The 16,092-nt window shown below is 40.9% G+C and overlaps 1 protein-coding gene across 1 annotated transcript in view; it reads right to left on the minus strand.

Annotated features, from left to right (window-relative positions):
• Nucleotides 1-16,092, minus strand: part of MRPS6 (mitochondrial ribosomal protein S6) — a 47,472-nt gene that overhangs the window by 1,527 nt on the left and 29,853 nt on the right. Inside the window, exon 3 of the mRNA XM_075034800.1 lies at nt 11,867-12,006. Within this exon, the coding sequence (XP_074890901.1) occupies nt 11,867-12,006 (140 nt within the window). The remainder of the gene's footprint in view (nt 1-11,866; nt 12,007-16,092) is intronic.

Below are 16,092 nucleotides of genomic sequence, written 5' to 3' on the forward strand. Positions count from 1 at the left end.
AAAAAAAAACAAACAGCAAAAGAAACCCAAGGAGATGGACTTATCCCAAATTAGGCACATCTCTGATATGAACATAGCTTCAATTTTCAACCTGAGGGTTGGAGCAGAAGCCACATACAGGCAATACCCACTTGCACAGTTGGCACTTGGTGACCATACTGTTGTGCTGACCTTGGTGGGACTGAAAAGGTCTTACTTCCACACATGCACAGCATGTATAAAGCATACTGCTCCAGGTAAGCACTTCGTGTCCACCACACAGCTATCTTTGACCCAACTGCCTACCTACAGGAAGGAGAATGTTACTCCCCATTAATATCTTAGGTCATCAAGGTTACTTCTACAATAAATTCCTTTGCTGACGAATTGCACCTTCTTCGTGAGCTCAACTATAACTTTGCAAGAGGCTTTTAAAACTCCAGTACACCCAAACAAGCAAAGAGGTTGTCATGGTTTAACCCCAGCCAGCAACTAGGCACCACGCAGCCGCTCACTCACTCCCCCCCACCCAGTGGGATGGGGGAGAGAATCAGAAGCAAAAAGGTAAAACTCGTTGGTTGAGATAAGAACAGTTTAAAAAAACAGAAAAGAAGAAACTAATAATGATAATAACAACAATAATAAAATGACAATAATAATAAAAGGATTGCAATATACAAAACAAGTGATGCACAGTGCAATTGCTCAGCATTCACCAACTGGTGCCCAGTTAGTTCCCAAGCAGCGATCCATTCCCACCCCCCCACCCCACCCGGGCCAACACCCCCCAGTTTATATAGTGGGCATGACATCACATGGTATGGAATACCTCTTTGGCCAGTTTGGGTCAGCTGCCCTGGCTGTGTCCCCTCCCAACTTCTTGTGCCCCTCCAGCCTTCTCACTGGCTGGGCATGAGAAGCTGAAAAACCATTGACTTAGTAGACTGAGCATACTACTGAGCAACAACTGAAAGCATCAGTGTGTTATCAACATTCTTCTCATACTGAATCCAAGACATAACACTGTACCGGCTACTAGAAAAAAAGTTAACTCTATCCCAGCTGAAACCAGGACAGAAGTCTACTGCACCTCATGAGCCCCATTTCAGACACAGGACACAACTACACACTGCACATTAACTTAATCTCAGATATGCAAATTCAGATCCTGTCTCTTAACACGAGATGTACCTTAAATTCATTAGCAACATTATGTCTGCTTTTCCTGCAAGTTATGAGGGACCTAGTGCCAGCCATCATACTAATGCAAAAAACAAGTGAGCCATGTCACTGGCCATCCCTCCTCCCCTGAAATACTGTGAATGAACCAGCATTGTCAACAGAGCTGTAACCAGAACACTTTTTATCACTTTGTCTGCATTTGGCATGGCACTAATGACACTACAGTAAAAAGACACTGCAACTGTCTCAGAAATCCTACTGAAGAGAACTAAGCACTCACCTCATTTCCAAGACTATCAGTAATTTAAAAGCTAAATGTACAGCACAGCACTTCCCACCTAGCTATTTCATTTTAATCTTTACACATCCTCTTATTAAAGCTCCCCTTTCCTCCTAGTCCACTCAAGCACACCACCCCATGAAGCATCAGTATAACCTGAAAGTGATATCCCTTAAATGAAGTCATATTACCCAAGCAGGATCAAGCATCCCAGTTTGATTTAAAAACTGTACCTAACAGAGAGGACTTTTTTCTGCAAGAGGTATGGATTCTTACTAAGTCAACTATAGTGTGAGCATCACAGTCCATCTTCATAGAGATAATCTTGGAGGGTAAGTCCCCAAGACCAGAAGTTGAACTGGGAGTCTGAACAGGAGATAAAGGAGATGGGGTCATGAACAACAGACACACTCATGTTCTTCATGCTGCATGGCATTCATTTTCATCCAACTAAATGTGTTACATCAAAAATATTACACACAGAGGAGACCTGTCAGGCCAGAAATGACTCAAGCAGCATGTGCTGGATTACTGCACAGGGGTGGAATCCACCCGTGGAAAACATGGCGAAGATGCTTCTCCTTAGCCAGACATCCTAATCCTGAAGCTATTACACAGGTACCTGCATTAATAGCCACAATTTGTCTCTGAAGTCTTTTTCAGAAAGACCAGATTAAAGCACTGAATTCTTGTATGTGAGGGGTCTGATGGCAAAAAATCTCCCCACAGCCCATACTGAAGCAACAAGTCCTCCAGAACAGATGCCCAGCTGGTGCAGGCTGTGGCCGAGCGTCACTGAAGCCAAGGGACCAGTGCCAGGTCACATCAGTGAAGGTGCTGCTCCTCTGACTGCAGCAGGGCTACTGAGAGCTACAGGCATACCTTGCCTCAAGAAGAATTTGAAGAAACTCTGGTGGGTTCAGTTCTCCTCACAAACCCTCACAGGCTTCAATGGGGAACAGGATTTGGCTTAATATATTTGGAAAACTGAACTGCCTACCGTCTTCTGGTCTCCAGAATTAAGAGATGCCACCTGGTTAAAAGTTTAGGGAGAGAAACAATTTTTAAGCTTGGACAATTCATTAGAAATACTGCACAGCAACATCTGAAGGATGCACATCCCTTAAAAAGGGAAAGTCATATTTTCTGTTAAAGCCATTAAAAGCCACTGGTAAATTTAACAGATGACACTTAACTCTTCTTGGGAAGGAGCCTTCCAAATCCTCTCACAGTTGCAACTAACAGAAAGGAGAATCGGGGGAGAAATTCTAGCTGGTGATCCACCACCACTTTCATGCCCCTTTCCTTTAGCAAGAGCATTTGTTCCCTTTGCTGCGCTGTTTTAGTCCCACCACTTCTCAAGAATTTAATTTCATTTCTGCTTGCAAGTCGTATGCTGCTTTTCGTTGTGTTCCTAAAATGGCAATAGTTTTTTTTTTCTCCAAAGGCTGCTTTGCAACTTTGTGCTTTCTCTCACATTAGCAAAGGGTGGAAATTTCCACTGACGCACTGTTGATAACTGAAGGAGAAGGGGGGGATGGGAGGATGAGCTGTTACAGCATATCTTTATGACTCCTCGCAGAATAGGTATTTTATCCGAGCATACAAAACTGCAGCAATTGGGGACAATGTGAATTTTTAAAAACAACCACCACTCTTCAACGTTAACAAGCAACGATCGCCTTCCTGTGCCAAAAAAGAAAGCAGGAAAGGAGGGCCAGCGTAAAAAATACTATTTCTTCATTAAAGAAAGAGAAGAAACTAATGGCTGCAAAGGTAATAACCAAACACAATTGACAATGTAATCCCTGATGAGATCTGGAACCCCTTCCACCCAGATATACACATTTAAATCAGCTGTCACGAGGCAGTGGGGTTTTTTTAACCCATCCTCAATAAGGCATGCAGCTACCTTAATTTCAGGCAGTGATCTATGACCCGATACGCAATGCTGTAGCTACTGTTTGTGTAGTAAACAAACCCAAATCCCAGTGAGACTTAAAGATAGGGAAAAATACAGGAATGCAGGAGGGAAACCACCTCATTCTTGCAAGCAAAAATGCAAAAGCATTTAGGCTCTCTAGGAGTCAGCCAAGTCATCAGGGGAGAAATGCAGGAAAATTCCACCGATTCACTACGAAACCACAGTTATTTTTGTCATTCTGCTCGACTGTAAATAGAAGGATGATTTAAATACAGGAGAGCAAACTGAAACATACTAAAACAATGCATTAACTGAAAAAAAAATTAAAATATCATATGATCTCAAATAAAGGAGGACATGACTTTGCATATGAGAGAAGAAAAAAAAAATAGAGGGAAAAAAAGCCAGGTTTCATTTATCCTTTTTAACATATTCAAGCCAGATATTGTTTGAAATTTGAGTCCTAAGGATACTCAAATATTTTGCTTTCAAATGGACAGTCTAGGACTTCAAAGAACCCTGAAAAGTACCTGGATCAAAACTCACTTTTAAATCCTCCTGTAACAGAACTTTGTCAGCCTGGGGAGCCAAGGGAAAAGCACGTGTATGGTGGACTTGGAAGAGGCTATGTGGTCCCATGGTTGTGCCCACAAAATACCTGTATGCTTAAATTTCTCCTTCACATAGTGGCAGTAAGCATATGTAAGCTTCCCCAGTGGGGAGGTGGAAGACACAAAACAAAGAAAATGTTCTGATGAACAGGTAGAGGTGAAGCATTGAACAGGGAAACAGGAAACTGCCTGGAGGAAAGCAAGCTGCGGCACTTGTGAGAGCAGCTGGACATTCGTTCTCATTAAGGTAATTCTATATAAAATTTTTTTCTACCTGAATGATCACTAAATCTTTGGGACCACTGCATTGTTCTGAAGAGAAATAGTTTGCTTTTCTTCTCAACTCTTGTGGTAGCTACCCTTCCTCAGCAGGACAGGCAGGCAAATTCATGCTCAGAAAAATTATCACTTTGTAGCTGGAAGGACTAGTACACATGTTACTTTTAGCTTTTAAAAAATACATAAGGAATAGAAGGAAGTCCCTTGAAAACCACAAGGACAGCAACAGGGAAGTACCAGATCAAAACCAAAAGCTGGTACCTTGGTAACTAGACTGTGCCACAGCAATGACGCAAACAATCAATAATGAGTGAGTACTTTGGGGAAAAATACATTTTACCATCCACACTCTTCAGAAATTTCATTTGCCAAATTCTACACATAGATGCCTGTTATTAAGCTAATTAAATAATGGAAAGACATTTTGCAGCGTTGCAGAAAAATAAAAAAAAAAATGTTACACTGCAAAAGAGAAACCAGCCTGATCTCTTTGGAGTATTTGAAATGCTCACTAGGCAGCATTTGAAAAGTTTGCAAAACTGTTATAAGAAGGGCTGAAGTTACACAGCAAGTATTAATTCTGTATAATTTACAGCTTGAAGAAAAACAAAATAGTGACTGATTCCCATCCCACTAAGACCACTATTTGAGAGCGGCCATCACATTTAATCAATGTGCTCGCACAAGGATGCTACAGAATTTAGTGCATCAGAAAATGATAGTGTGCCTCAACATCACAAACTATTGCACAGTGCCATTTCTTCTGAAAAGCATCAAAATTGCAAATTGCACTCCCACTGGTCAGGTGGAAGAAAAAAACCCAACTATTTCAGGGCTCTGATACTTGAAGCACATCCACACTTACATGTATGTGCATGTGGACAAAAGCATTTGAAGGAAAAGTGATGGTTCAACTCATCAATGAAGAAAGCCCCATCTAGTGGAAGAAGACAATCAATTTAGCAGAAAATACTACAAATGTGCGTAATACTCAAATATTCAAACTGGTTTTGTTCTCATTCAAGTGCATTACAGACCCAGAACTCCTTTTTGCTGAAACAGATCAAGATTCTAAAAACCGAACAGAAACAAAGAGCACAGGCTGTACATTAGCTATAAATTTAGTTCGGTGGTATTAAGAAAGGAAAGTTTGCAACCCCTTTCATCTGTTTTTCTTTCCTCCTCTTTGGTCTTCAATAGCCATGAAAATCATCAAGAAAGTCTACCTGAGTGAAGCTAAACATATCGGTACATTTATCTGCAGGATGAAGTCCTTTAACTATGTAATAGTTTGTAGTTTACTAGGGGGTGGAGAGAAGAGAAGGGTTCTTAAAACTTGTAAACACTCCAAAGCACAATTCTGATGAGTAACTATTTTTTTACTCTTACAAATAAAGTAAATAAAATTGTATCCAGACAATGTGGGTTATTAGAAGACACTTCAGTTCAGCATCCCTTCTCCACATGGAATACTATCTTGCCACAAGCTGCTTGTTTAAAAATAAGTTGTGTAAGTACAGCTCCTAAGCTCAGATATTTTATGGAAAGAGGAAAAGTTTGAACATGTAATGTAATTTACATATCTATGTTTCCAAAACATTCAAATGTCTTAAACAACATCATGCTCAATTACTGAAATACTCTTCTTAATAACTATCTATTCCTTGCATATTAGGCCACTGAGGCACCAAGAAACGAGAGAGAGAGTCAAGTCCCCTTTCCTGAGCACACGCTTTGGCAAAGCAACGTTACGCCACGTGCCATAGAACGAAGGCAAAACACAAGGTGCTCCCGTGAGAAGGCCAACCGCTTCAGACCCTAAACCACCCAGAGGAGGTGGGAGTGATTTGGGGGAGGGCCAGGACGGCCTCCAAGCCTTCCCCGCCATAGCAGAGGGGAAGCTGGTACTGAAGCTTGGTGCTCCCAGCTGCTGGGGAGTAACCGCAGCGCTGCAGGGCCTGGGAGCCAAGTTGAGTTCATCATGCTGCATCCTTGGGATAGGACGTCCTTGCCTTGCCATTTTCCCCCATTGCACAAACAAGTCCGCAGCGCAACTAAAACTGCAGCATGGATTTTCTGACTCCTGATCCCATTAGATGCTATCAGTATATATCCTGAGCTCCTCAGTGGACCCTGGCAATCACCAGGGTCCCTGCACACCTCCTACAGAAAATTCCCCATCCGGGTGTTAAAATAAGCTCCCAAAATATAATTCAGCAAGAACAAAAGTAAGACCTGAGTGCTATTTCAGAGAACAAGTGCGCTGATGAGATAACTGGGAGTGAACAGCAAAACAAAAAGATTAAGAGACAAGCAAGCAAATAACAAAAGAAAATTGCCATCTTTTCAAGATCAAATTTGAAAGGGAAAAAAACAAGGCAATGAAAAACTGACAAATAGAACATGGAAATTGTTATGAATAATCAGAATTATGCACAGTTTAGCTGGAGAACTCACAAATAAATATATGAAATAATAAAAATGTAGGGAGTAATGTCTAAAAACATTACTATATTACAGGTAGATTTAATAGGGGAAAGCACACACGTGCACAAAAAAAACATAGAGGAGAAAGGCCACAGTGCTCTACTGATTTACAAAACCATACTAAATCTGAGCACTGACGAGGCTGATGTATATCAACTTTTCTACAATGGAGATTACAAAAATAAGAATAGAAACAACATTTGGAGGGAAACAAAATCACTAACAACAAATCTCTAGGGACAGCAAGATACACAGTATTCAAAACCCAGTTACACCTGGGCACTTTCTTCCCCCCAAAGTTCCTGTCATAGCTCCTTCCAGTTTAATAGATTCCTGGTCTGCAAAAAGTTTGAGCCATTACCTTCCCAAAGAAATGTCTGAAATCTTATTTCTTGTAAAGATCTGTTTTGGAGCCACCCTTGTACCATCTCCCCTAAAGTAAAAATATCCTACATACCACCAACGTCCCCCAAACCACCTCCTTTATCTGATGCCCTGAAGCATGAAGCGTCACAAGCATATGATTGAGGCATAGCCTGGCAAGGCCAAAGAAAACAGGTATGCCACAAAGTGCAAACCCACAGATTGTGCTACTGAGATCTATCATTTTACAAGCAGTTGCAATATTCTCCAGTTTAGCAGTGACCAAGTATGCGCAATGGCTCTGCAATGTCATCACCCAGCCCCAGTCTGGACCCTTTATTTGAAGGTTGTTTTGAGGAATTCAGTGCTTCTGTATCATCTTAAACAGCAAACAAATCCAGAGTTTAAGATTCCTTGAATTCATTTACTAGCACACATCTTATTTAAATCAGTTCACTTTTGTTTGTTCCAGAAATAAGCACCTCCTGATACATGTAATACAATATTTAAAAAAAAAAAAAAAGCATCATGTTAAAAGCAGTTTAAATACAACTCATTAAAAATGATAAACAAGTAGCGACTGGTAAAACAAATACTTGGCACAAATCTATTGCTCATTAGAAGATGAAGTTGGTAATCCTTATTTACATTCTTCCACTGCTTTTTCAGAGACAGGGTGGCCATGGGCAAGTTACTCAGGCTCAATGCGTCAACTAAATTTACATACCTAACCCACACTGGAACCTATGTGTCCTTGTTACATTTTATTCATCTGTAAAGTGAACAGTATTTGTTACAATTTTGTTACAATGTTGTGAGCTGTTACTTCAATCAGGGCTCTTAAATACTTTAAAAACAAAATATTAATGTTCTACTATGGCAATTAATACCATCAATGTAAATTAGTAGCTAATTCAACTTCAGTTTAAAATACCAGTAAACCAGTGATTTAAAAGTTTGATTCTTCAGAGTCACACAGTTCCTGAAACATACTATTTTCATAATTACTTAAATGCAAAAGCTGTCAATATTAGGTCTCTAAAAAAAGGAGGGTGTTTTCTGCCAAGAGAGATGCATTTAAGAGAAAGACCTAAATTTGTTTTATTATACCCTCAATGCACATGCACCACCTGCTCAGTGAATATAATTTCCTGAGAAGAAACAAGTCAATTATACGTACGATCTGAGGTCTTCAAAGCTGCCTGGGAGAGTAAAACCGCTCATTCCAGTGACAGCTGTGGGCCACAATCCCCTGCAGAAGGCTTTGAAAAATCTCAGCTTTACAGATCAATTGGCAGTAAAATTCTCATTCTCTGTAAAGTCTCCTGGATATTCTTAAATTTGTAATGTGCCTGTAATGCAGTATATCCAAGACAGATGATTCCGAAGCACTACAGGACTCAGAGTGGAAAATGAGCTTTATTAAGAACACAACTATCCTCCCTATTGACTTATGAATAGGTATTTTCCAGTCTAATTCTTTACTGTTCACTAAAGACACTACCAAAACCTGGCTAAGTCCAGCAGTATCTTTGCTGTGCATGTGGCACTTGTGTGTCCTTTCACTGTCAATCACTCAGTTTTATGATATGCTCATAAAGACTTATGCTTATAAAGACTTGAACTGCAATTAAAAATTGAAATTAACTAAATGAAGAAAACGTACAGCAAGTTCTGGAAGAAGGATGACTACTGGGCATACCACAGAGCACATCTCAGTTGACCCATGAATAACTGGTGCTGCCCTACTGATGGCCCTTGATTTGAGGTTAAGAGACACAACCTGGATAGCACTGGGAGTTTTATAAGGGAGCAAAGCTAGGCTCACTACACTGGTGAGGAAGTTTGCTTTGTTTTGTTTTGTTTTTCAGGCAAACACCCCACGCAGGTGAGGGGATTCCATGCCATTTGTGTGGTGGTCACTGGAGCTGTCTCCAAGAGACATGCTAGTAAGCTGTGACCCATGCTACGACTATTGTACTGCACTAATTTTCATACAATTTTTTGCTACAAATATTGTGTTCCACTAGTTTTCATATAATTTGCCAGCCAGGAGGTCCAAGGAACTAACAGATCCAGCGTACATCCTAACTCTCCAACCATCTACATACTGCTGGAAACTAAACTAGCTAAAGCTCTGCTAGGAATCACAAAACTAAAAAAAAAAATAAAGTAAAATTTAAAAATATTTTTTAAAAGAAGGAAAAAAAAAAAAGTTTTGAAAGATTCAACACTCTACCCCCCCAGACACACAGTATCATTTGCACTCTCACAGAAGCCCTTTCAGTTACTTCAGAAAAAGCCCAGACTAAGGAAAAGGTGACACACTCCGTACTACTCAATATACCACTCTACACCAACCTGCTAAGAAAGGGAACATAGACAGAATTAAAAATTGGCTATGAAGGAAAAAAGACTTTAGGACTTCTTCTTAAGTACAGGTGTATATTCAGCTTAGTGAGGTATCTTGAAAAGCCTTTTTTTTCCTTTTTAACTTTGTCCTTTAAAAAAAAAAAAGATTACTTTTTACAGATGCTGTAAAGTAGAACTGACTGATTTTATAAGGTGGATCAAGAACTGACTTTTCACTTCCTGTTCCTAGATTATGTTTAATATCCTGAGTAACTTATCCTCCAGACCATATAAAATATTGGATGCTATACCAGGAATCCACCATACCTGTACACTGAACTGCAATCTCCCTAGCAAAATCCACAGAAATATAATTCTCACCCATTACCAGGTACTGAAACTGCCTGCTGCTTCCCCTTGTAAGATCTTGTGTCTCCTGAATTTGAGTTCTCTAATTAAAAGCACACAAAACAACTATTTCCTGCAGTACCCTCTCTCAATCACTTCTCCCTTTCAAGAAGCCAAGCAATTTAGGGGAGGGAACTGTCATATCCAAATACAGAGGATCCAAATCCAAGGCAAGCAGAATGACTGCTAAATATTTAGAGACACTTGAACTGGGAGGTGGAGGAGGAACAGCGATGGTGACATTAATCTGATGGCTTCCTGCCCGTGTTTCAAGACACGATCACAATTATTTACTAACAAAACCTTGTCTCATTCAGAACACAAAATATGTCTGCTCTGAAGACTCTGCAAAGAAGAGGGTTACAGTCTAAAGATCCCCTCGTCCTGCTTCTTAAGTAGGTAATCTGCTACAGTAAATGAGTTAAGCTAGTTTACAGGTCTGAAAGATACCCTGGAGAAACGGCTTCTATTCATCTCTGCTACATAGTTCTTGCGATGCTGGTTACTGTCTTCTCCTGTCCTGGTTTCCCTGTTGAAGAACCCAAGATCTGATCTACAGAAGTATTGCCACCCAAGCCAGGTGGAAACTGTCATCCGAAGTGGTGAAATGTTAGAGAGTGCTAAGTACTCTAGGGGAAAAAAAAAAAAAGCTAAAAGCTAAAAGTCTCAACTTCTGCACCCAAAATGAGTGGAACTTAGTCCCTCTGCCTTAGCTTCCCACCTGTGCAAGGAGAGTAACACCAGCTCCTTCTTCTGCTGAAGCTGTCAGAAAAGACTTTAATGTTTATAAAATGCTTCTACTCCAACAGAAGGATGAGGTAATTAGTAATTCTGTCTTGAGACAAGGCTTTGATTAGCTTCCGTGTGTAGGCCTCCATCCTAAAATGCAAAACTGGCAGGATCAAGCCACATTTTGAAGGACGCCACAGAGCAGGAGCGCAAGACGGTCACGGCCACACCACCACATTGCTTTTGGTTAAGTAAGAGGCAGGTGGTGGAGATTTCCTTCCCTACCTACCCTTTCTGTCAGTCTGCTTTAACTGGCAGCTGTCACCACTCCCACTTCACAGGAGAACGAAGAGGTCCTCAGAAGAGGGAGTGAAACCGTGAGCCCACCCCCGGGGAGATGATCCAAGAAGGGCTTCATAAGAGGAGCACCTCTGGAGTCACCTCGCCTCCCCCAGTGCCAAGGAAGACGGTAGGTGGGCCGGTTGGCCAACCATCCGATTAGGCACAGTTGCATTACAGGGATTAGGAGGAGCGTGTCGCTAATTGTTATTTTGATTACCGCCGGCAGCCCCAGCACAGCGCGGGTTGCCTAGCAACATTTCTGTCCTTGCCAGAGCCAGCATCCATTTCAGAGGTAGCCTCCAGGAGCAACAACACGCTGGCGTAAGCGAGCAGGGGGTGCGATCCGCAGCACCTTCCTCCCGCTCCGCGGGGGAAGCCCGACATCCCAGATGCCAATTCACAGCTCCATTTACATTTGTCATACTGCCTGTAAACCGCACGGTCATCTTTAACATCTTGAACAAAAACCATATCAGCAACACAAGCGAGTCTTACACCGTACACATGGTAATTAACATTTAGTTCAGATGCATTACAGAAAAAGAATCAATCCTGCCAATTAGCAACCAGCAGATTAAGTATGACTTTTACCAGTAGACAGCCTGACTGTCTTGGAAAATAGTTATGTAAAAATGACATAACGAAATAACATTGTGTATGTTGGGGAAAGTAGTTCTGCAGGCCTGGACTCAGGCTACTTGTAACACGATGACTAAACACTAACAAAAAGCCAACACCACACAATAAAAGACACAAAACACTTGAAGCGGAACACACGCACGCACAAACAGCCACACAACACCTTCCTGAGACCACAGACATCACAGGTGTGCTCCCAAAAAACACAAGGAAGACCAAACAATGAGAGTTACTTATGTACATTTTAAAGTAGCACTTAAAGGATTTTAAGGAAAAATGCATCATGCATACCCTCCTCTTCTGTGGCGCTCCTTGTGCTTGGAGATTTTGTAAGGTAGAGACCTTTCTCCCAGGTTTTCTAGGTTCCTCACAATGGCTCCTCTCTCCATAAGAGCCTCAACAGTGCGCTTCAGCACAGCTGCAGTCTCAGGCTTTAAAAGAAAAAAAAAAAGAGGGGGAAATGTACACAGATCTGGTTATTCTTGTTACGCGATTAGAAGGGACACCTGTACTTGCACGGCTCAGTGCTGGAAGAGATCATTCTGTAGCCTGAGAGGGCAAAGTGGAAGCAGCAGCAGACCTCCTCCTAAGGAAGAAAATTTTTACAAACAAACAGCCAATTCCTCTGTGAATTACAGCAACAGCAAAGGTTCCACCAAAGTTTTCAAAGTCAGGCCCCAACAACAACAGGAAAAAGGAAATAGTTAATGGATTTAACTCACCTGGTATCACTTTGGCTGACCCTTGCACAGGTGTAAGTAAATACATGTGGCAAACAGCAATTATGAATTGGCAACAGTTTTAAAGTCCCTGGACCATCGATGCTCATTAATATTGTTCACCACCATATTTAAAGTGAACAGTGTGAGGGGACACAGTAACCCATGGCTTGCTACAGAGACAACAATTAACACCACATTCATTTTATATTGTCATTTCAACTGCACATGCATAATAGATATTTGGACCCTTGGCTAAATCACTGCATATCTCATTACTTTTGCATAGCTGACATCCAAGCCTTTTCAAGAGTTAAGGAACTGACGTGCAGTAATTAATCTAACATGCAGAGTTTCACTCCTTAGAAAAACAAGTTTGAGGGACAGGCAGCCAAAAAACAGTAGGTAAAACAGATGCAACATTTTCTTGCTCACTGCATAACAGGGCTCTTTAGAGCGCTGAATCATTTCAGTAATGACACTCAACAATATCTACGAAAATGTTAATAAAGTACAAATTAGAATGTTTTGAAAACAACTGCAAACTTATACACTCTCAGGAACAAGAAGTACTTTAAGAAACAGATCTCCTACAGAGAAAGGAAACTAAATGGATGTCCAATGGAACACAGACCAAACTGTATAGCTTTCTTCTGCATTCCTTGCACCATTTCACATCAAGATATATTCCCAAGTCTACTTGTCCAGTGACATGGCAACAGCTGTAAATGGAAAAGTAATAAAAGAGCTGATTTTCAGCTTTATTCGGATTATCAGACCACCATAATAATTTCACTGTCCCTTCTCAGCCAGAAGAAAACTTGTATAAGCCTTCAATCACCTTATGTATAACATGACTGAAAGTTAGTTTCTTAAGTCTAAGGTAGAGTTGTACACCTTGACTAAGAAAAAGGGTTGTTTAATGTCCAGATCCCTTAACAGAAATTGGTGGGAAAAGGTGGTACCAGAATCTCACAACATGCCATGCAGCCCATGCTCTGAAGTGTGAAATTTCTCTTTCATTTTCCTGAGGATACAAGGTGATATGAAAGAGCCTCCAAATGCAGAGCAGAGATGTTCAATGTATGACACTTTGCAATGCTGACTGCTCTGAGAAAGACCTGAAATACAGCCAGCCTGAAATGTTTTCTTGTTTCCATGGGCTAACTGCCCTGTGGCAGTCAAAAGTCAATCACAGGATCATACCTACTGCTTCTCACTATCAATCAGAAATTTTATCCCCCTTTCTCCAGCTGTATAAACTCTTTGGGAAATTTATTTTCAACACAAAGAGCCTAAACAGTTATAAGGTCAGCAAAAATGCCTGAACTTTTTTTCAACAAATGTTTAGATTGTGTTGTAAAACAATTACGGGGATCAGACAAGTATGTTCACACATGAAGAAACGTTGCTACCTTGCCAAAATTCTTCAGTGCACTAAAACTATTGTTTCTCACAACAAATACTAAAGATATCTCTTGTCACAGTGTGAAAAGTTAGGATGAAGGGATTAAGATATCTTATGGATTATACTATATTAATTTAAATTGTATTTTAGCTCAGAATCAGGAGTAACACTATTCTTCAGTAGACTTAGGATGGCTGCCTCCATTATCACTCATTAGATTTTCAGGTAAGCACCTTTCATGCTTAGGACCTCCTTCCCCAAAAGATTTGCAGAATTAATTGGGTCTTCTTACAACTCTTTTTGGCCTCTTGCCACAAAGCAAGCTGTTTCCACAAATATTACAGGAGTCTGAATTTCTGAGATTTCCAAAGGTCATTCGAGCTTACCTGAAACAAAACCAGTGAGTTCAAAACTTAGGAAGGAGAGACTGACAGATGGGCAGGCAAACCACAACTATACAGCCCTTTGCTAGAAAAATAGCATAAACCCAATTCTGTAAAATCATGTGGGCACTCGCACATCAATGCTACAGCTGATGATACTGACCAACTATTGATGCTGACCATGTTAATACTTTCATTCCCCCCCCCTTTAAATCTCTCTCATCTCTCAAATACTTCTGCATACTACATTAAAATACTAGAGAGTATCCCATCAACACAAGGATTTTCTTCCAAGACAGGATTCTTAGTCTTCTCTATATGCTCATATTTTGTGTTACTTTTCATCCTCTAATATGTCTGACAATTACCACTAAGCATTCACATGCAGTCCTCTCTCTCTCTCTCCACAAACCCAAGCAGAAGGACAAGCAAGTATTATCAAAGAAGAACTGGAAAGCAGCAGCTATGGCATGTTAGTCCCTCAGTACTTTGAGCAGTACTCGAGGAGTGGGAAGGGTGACTGTCAAATCTGTTGGCTGAGCTGACAGGACTGAAGATGAGGAACAGAATCAGGAAAAGCCAAGTAAGGATATTAAGTAGTGTCTTCACAATAACGCCAACAACTAGGTGAGAGATAGAACAAAATCTCTTATTCTGCATCACACCCGCATGTTGTTTTGCCATAGTGGAAAGCGTTCTTTCAAACTTCTGCTATTGGAGAAACAGCAGTAACAACCAGAGAAAGGTAGCAGCTCCACTTTACCTGACCCTGTCCTCCACACTCCACAAATGCCGAAACGCAAGGGCAGAGAGGGGAACAGAGGCTCTTTTCTTAAGACTTTCTCCATGAAGAATTTCTACCCAAGCTCCTTATGGCTGTTTTAGCTTGACTTACATGGCACAAAGGCAAGAGAAGCTGGCCCAAACTCTAGACAGGTTTTAGGCTGCTTCCATCAACACAGGATCTCAGCACTCAAACCCATCTAAATCAGGAGCTACTGGTGAGACACTCTCGTTTGTTATGAAGCAGCAGCTTCACACAGACAAGCCAAAAACTAGGGTAACATAGTTTAAGGCTATAAGAACTACACTAGAAATGTGGCTTCAAGAAAGACGAGAAAAACAAGAATAACTGAGTTTGTGAAGCAGGCACCAAGGTACGCATTACTATCTAGAAAGTTTTGCCTTTTAAACGAGAATCTGACACCAACCATTAGGATTTTACTTACCCACATTAGTAAGGGAAATGAGCAGTTTTAGGAGAGAATGGGCAGCTAACTTCACAGTTTTAATATTTTGTGCACTGCAGCACACCTGTACTGCTTCCAACCCTAGGCTTGAAAATACACTCTTGGAAAGCAATAGGATCTGCCATTCAAGTCTTCTCCCACTGTGCCTGCTGTGGGTGGTTAGGTTGCAGAAGCCTCCACGGTGCTCAGACAATTATTGCAGGATAAATCTGGCAGGTCGATGAATAAAAATACTGTTAAGTTTACTGCTGGTACCTGTCTCCCACTTGCATAAAAAATGCTGATCCATAAACACAGCTCTGTTCAAAAGAGATCTTAATTGATTGAGACCTTTAGACAAACAGCTGTGTGTCCAGCAGCAGAGTTGTCCGACATACCCTTCTTAACAACCATGCAGATTTAAGTCAAATGTTATTGGGGAAGCTTACTCCTCTACATCCCTCATCCCTCAAACGACACATAACCTTTTTGTCTCTTTTATACATGCCAACAGATCAGCACATTCCCTGAGTGGCTGCATGTCCAACATGGTGTGCAGTTTCTAAACACAATGAAGCCTAAGATCAAGTCCCATGTATTTAAAAACAAAACAAAAAGAACAAGAAAAGAAAGCCACAGATTTCTACATTAAGGATTGTAAAATATTACACATTTTTGCAACCTCCCCACTTGCGGACATACTTTGAAAACATAAACTAATTGTTGGTTTTGAAAGCTTGTCACTGTAATCCCTCTCATTCTTCCTCTCCAAAAAAGA

This window comes from Buteo buteo, chromosome 8, assembly GCF_964188355.1.
Source record: "Buteo buteo chromosome 8, bButBut1.hap1.1, whole genome shotgun sequence".
Classification (NCBI taxonomy): domain Eukaryota; kingdom Metazoa; phylum Chordata; class Aves; order Accipitriformes; family Accipitridae; genus Buteo; species Buteo buteo.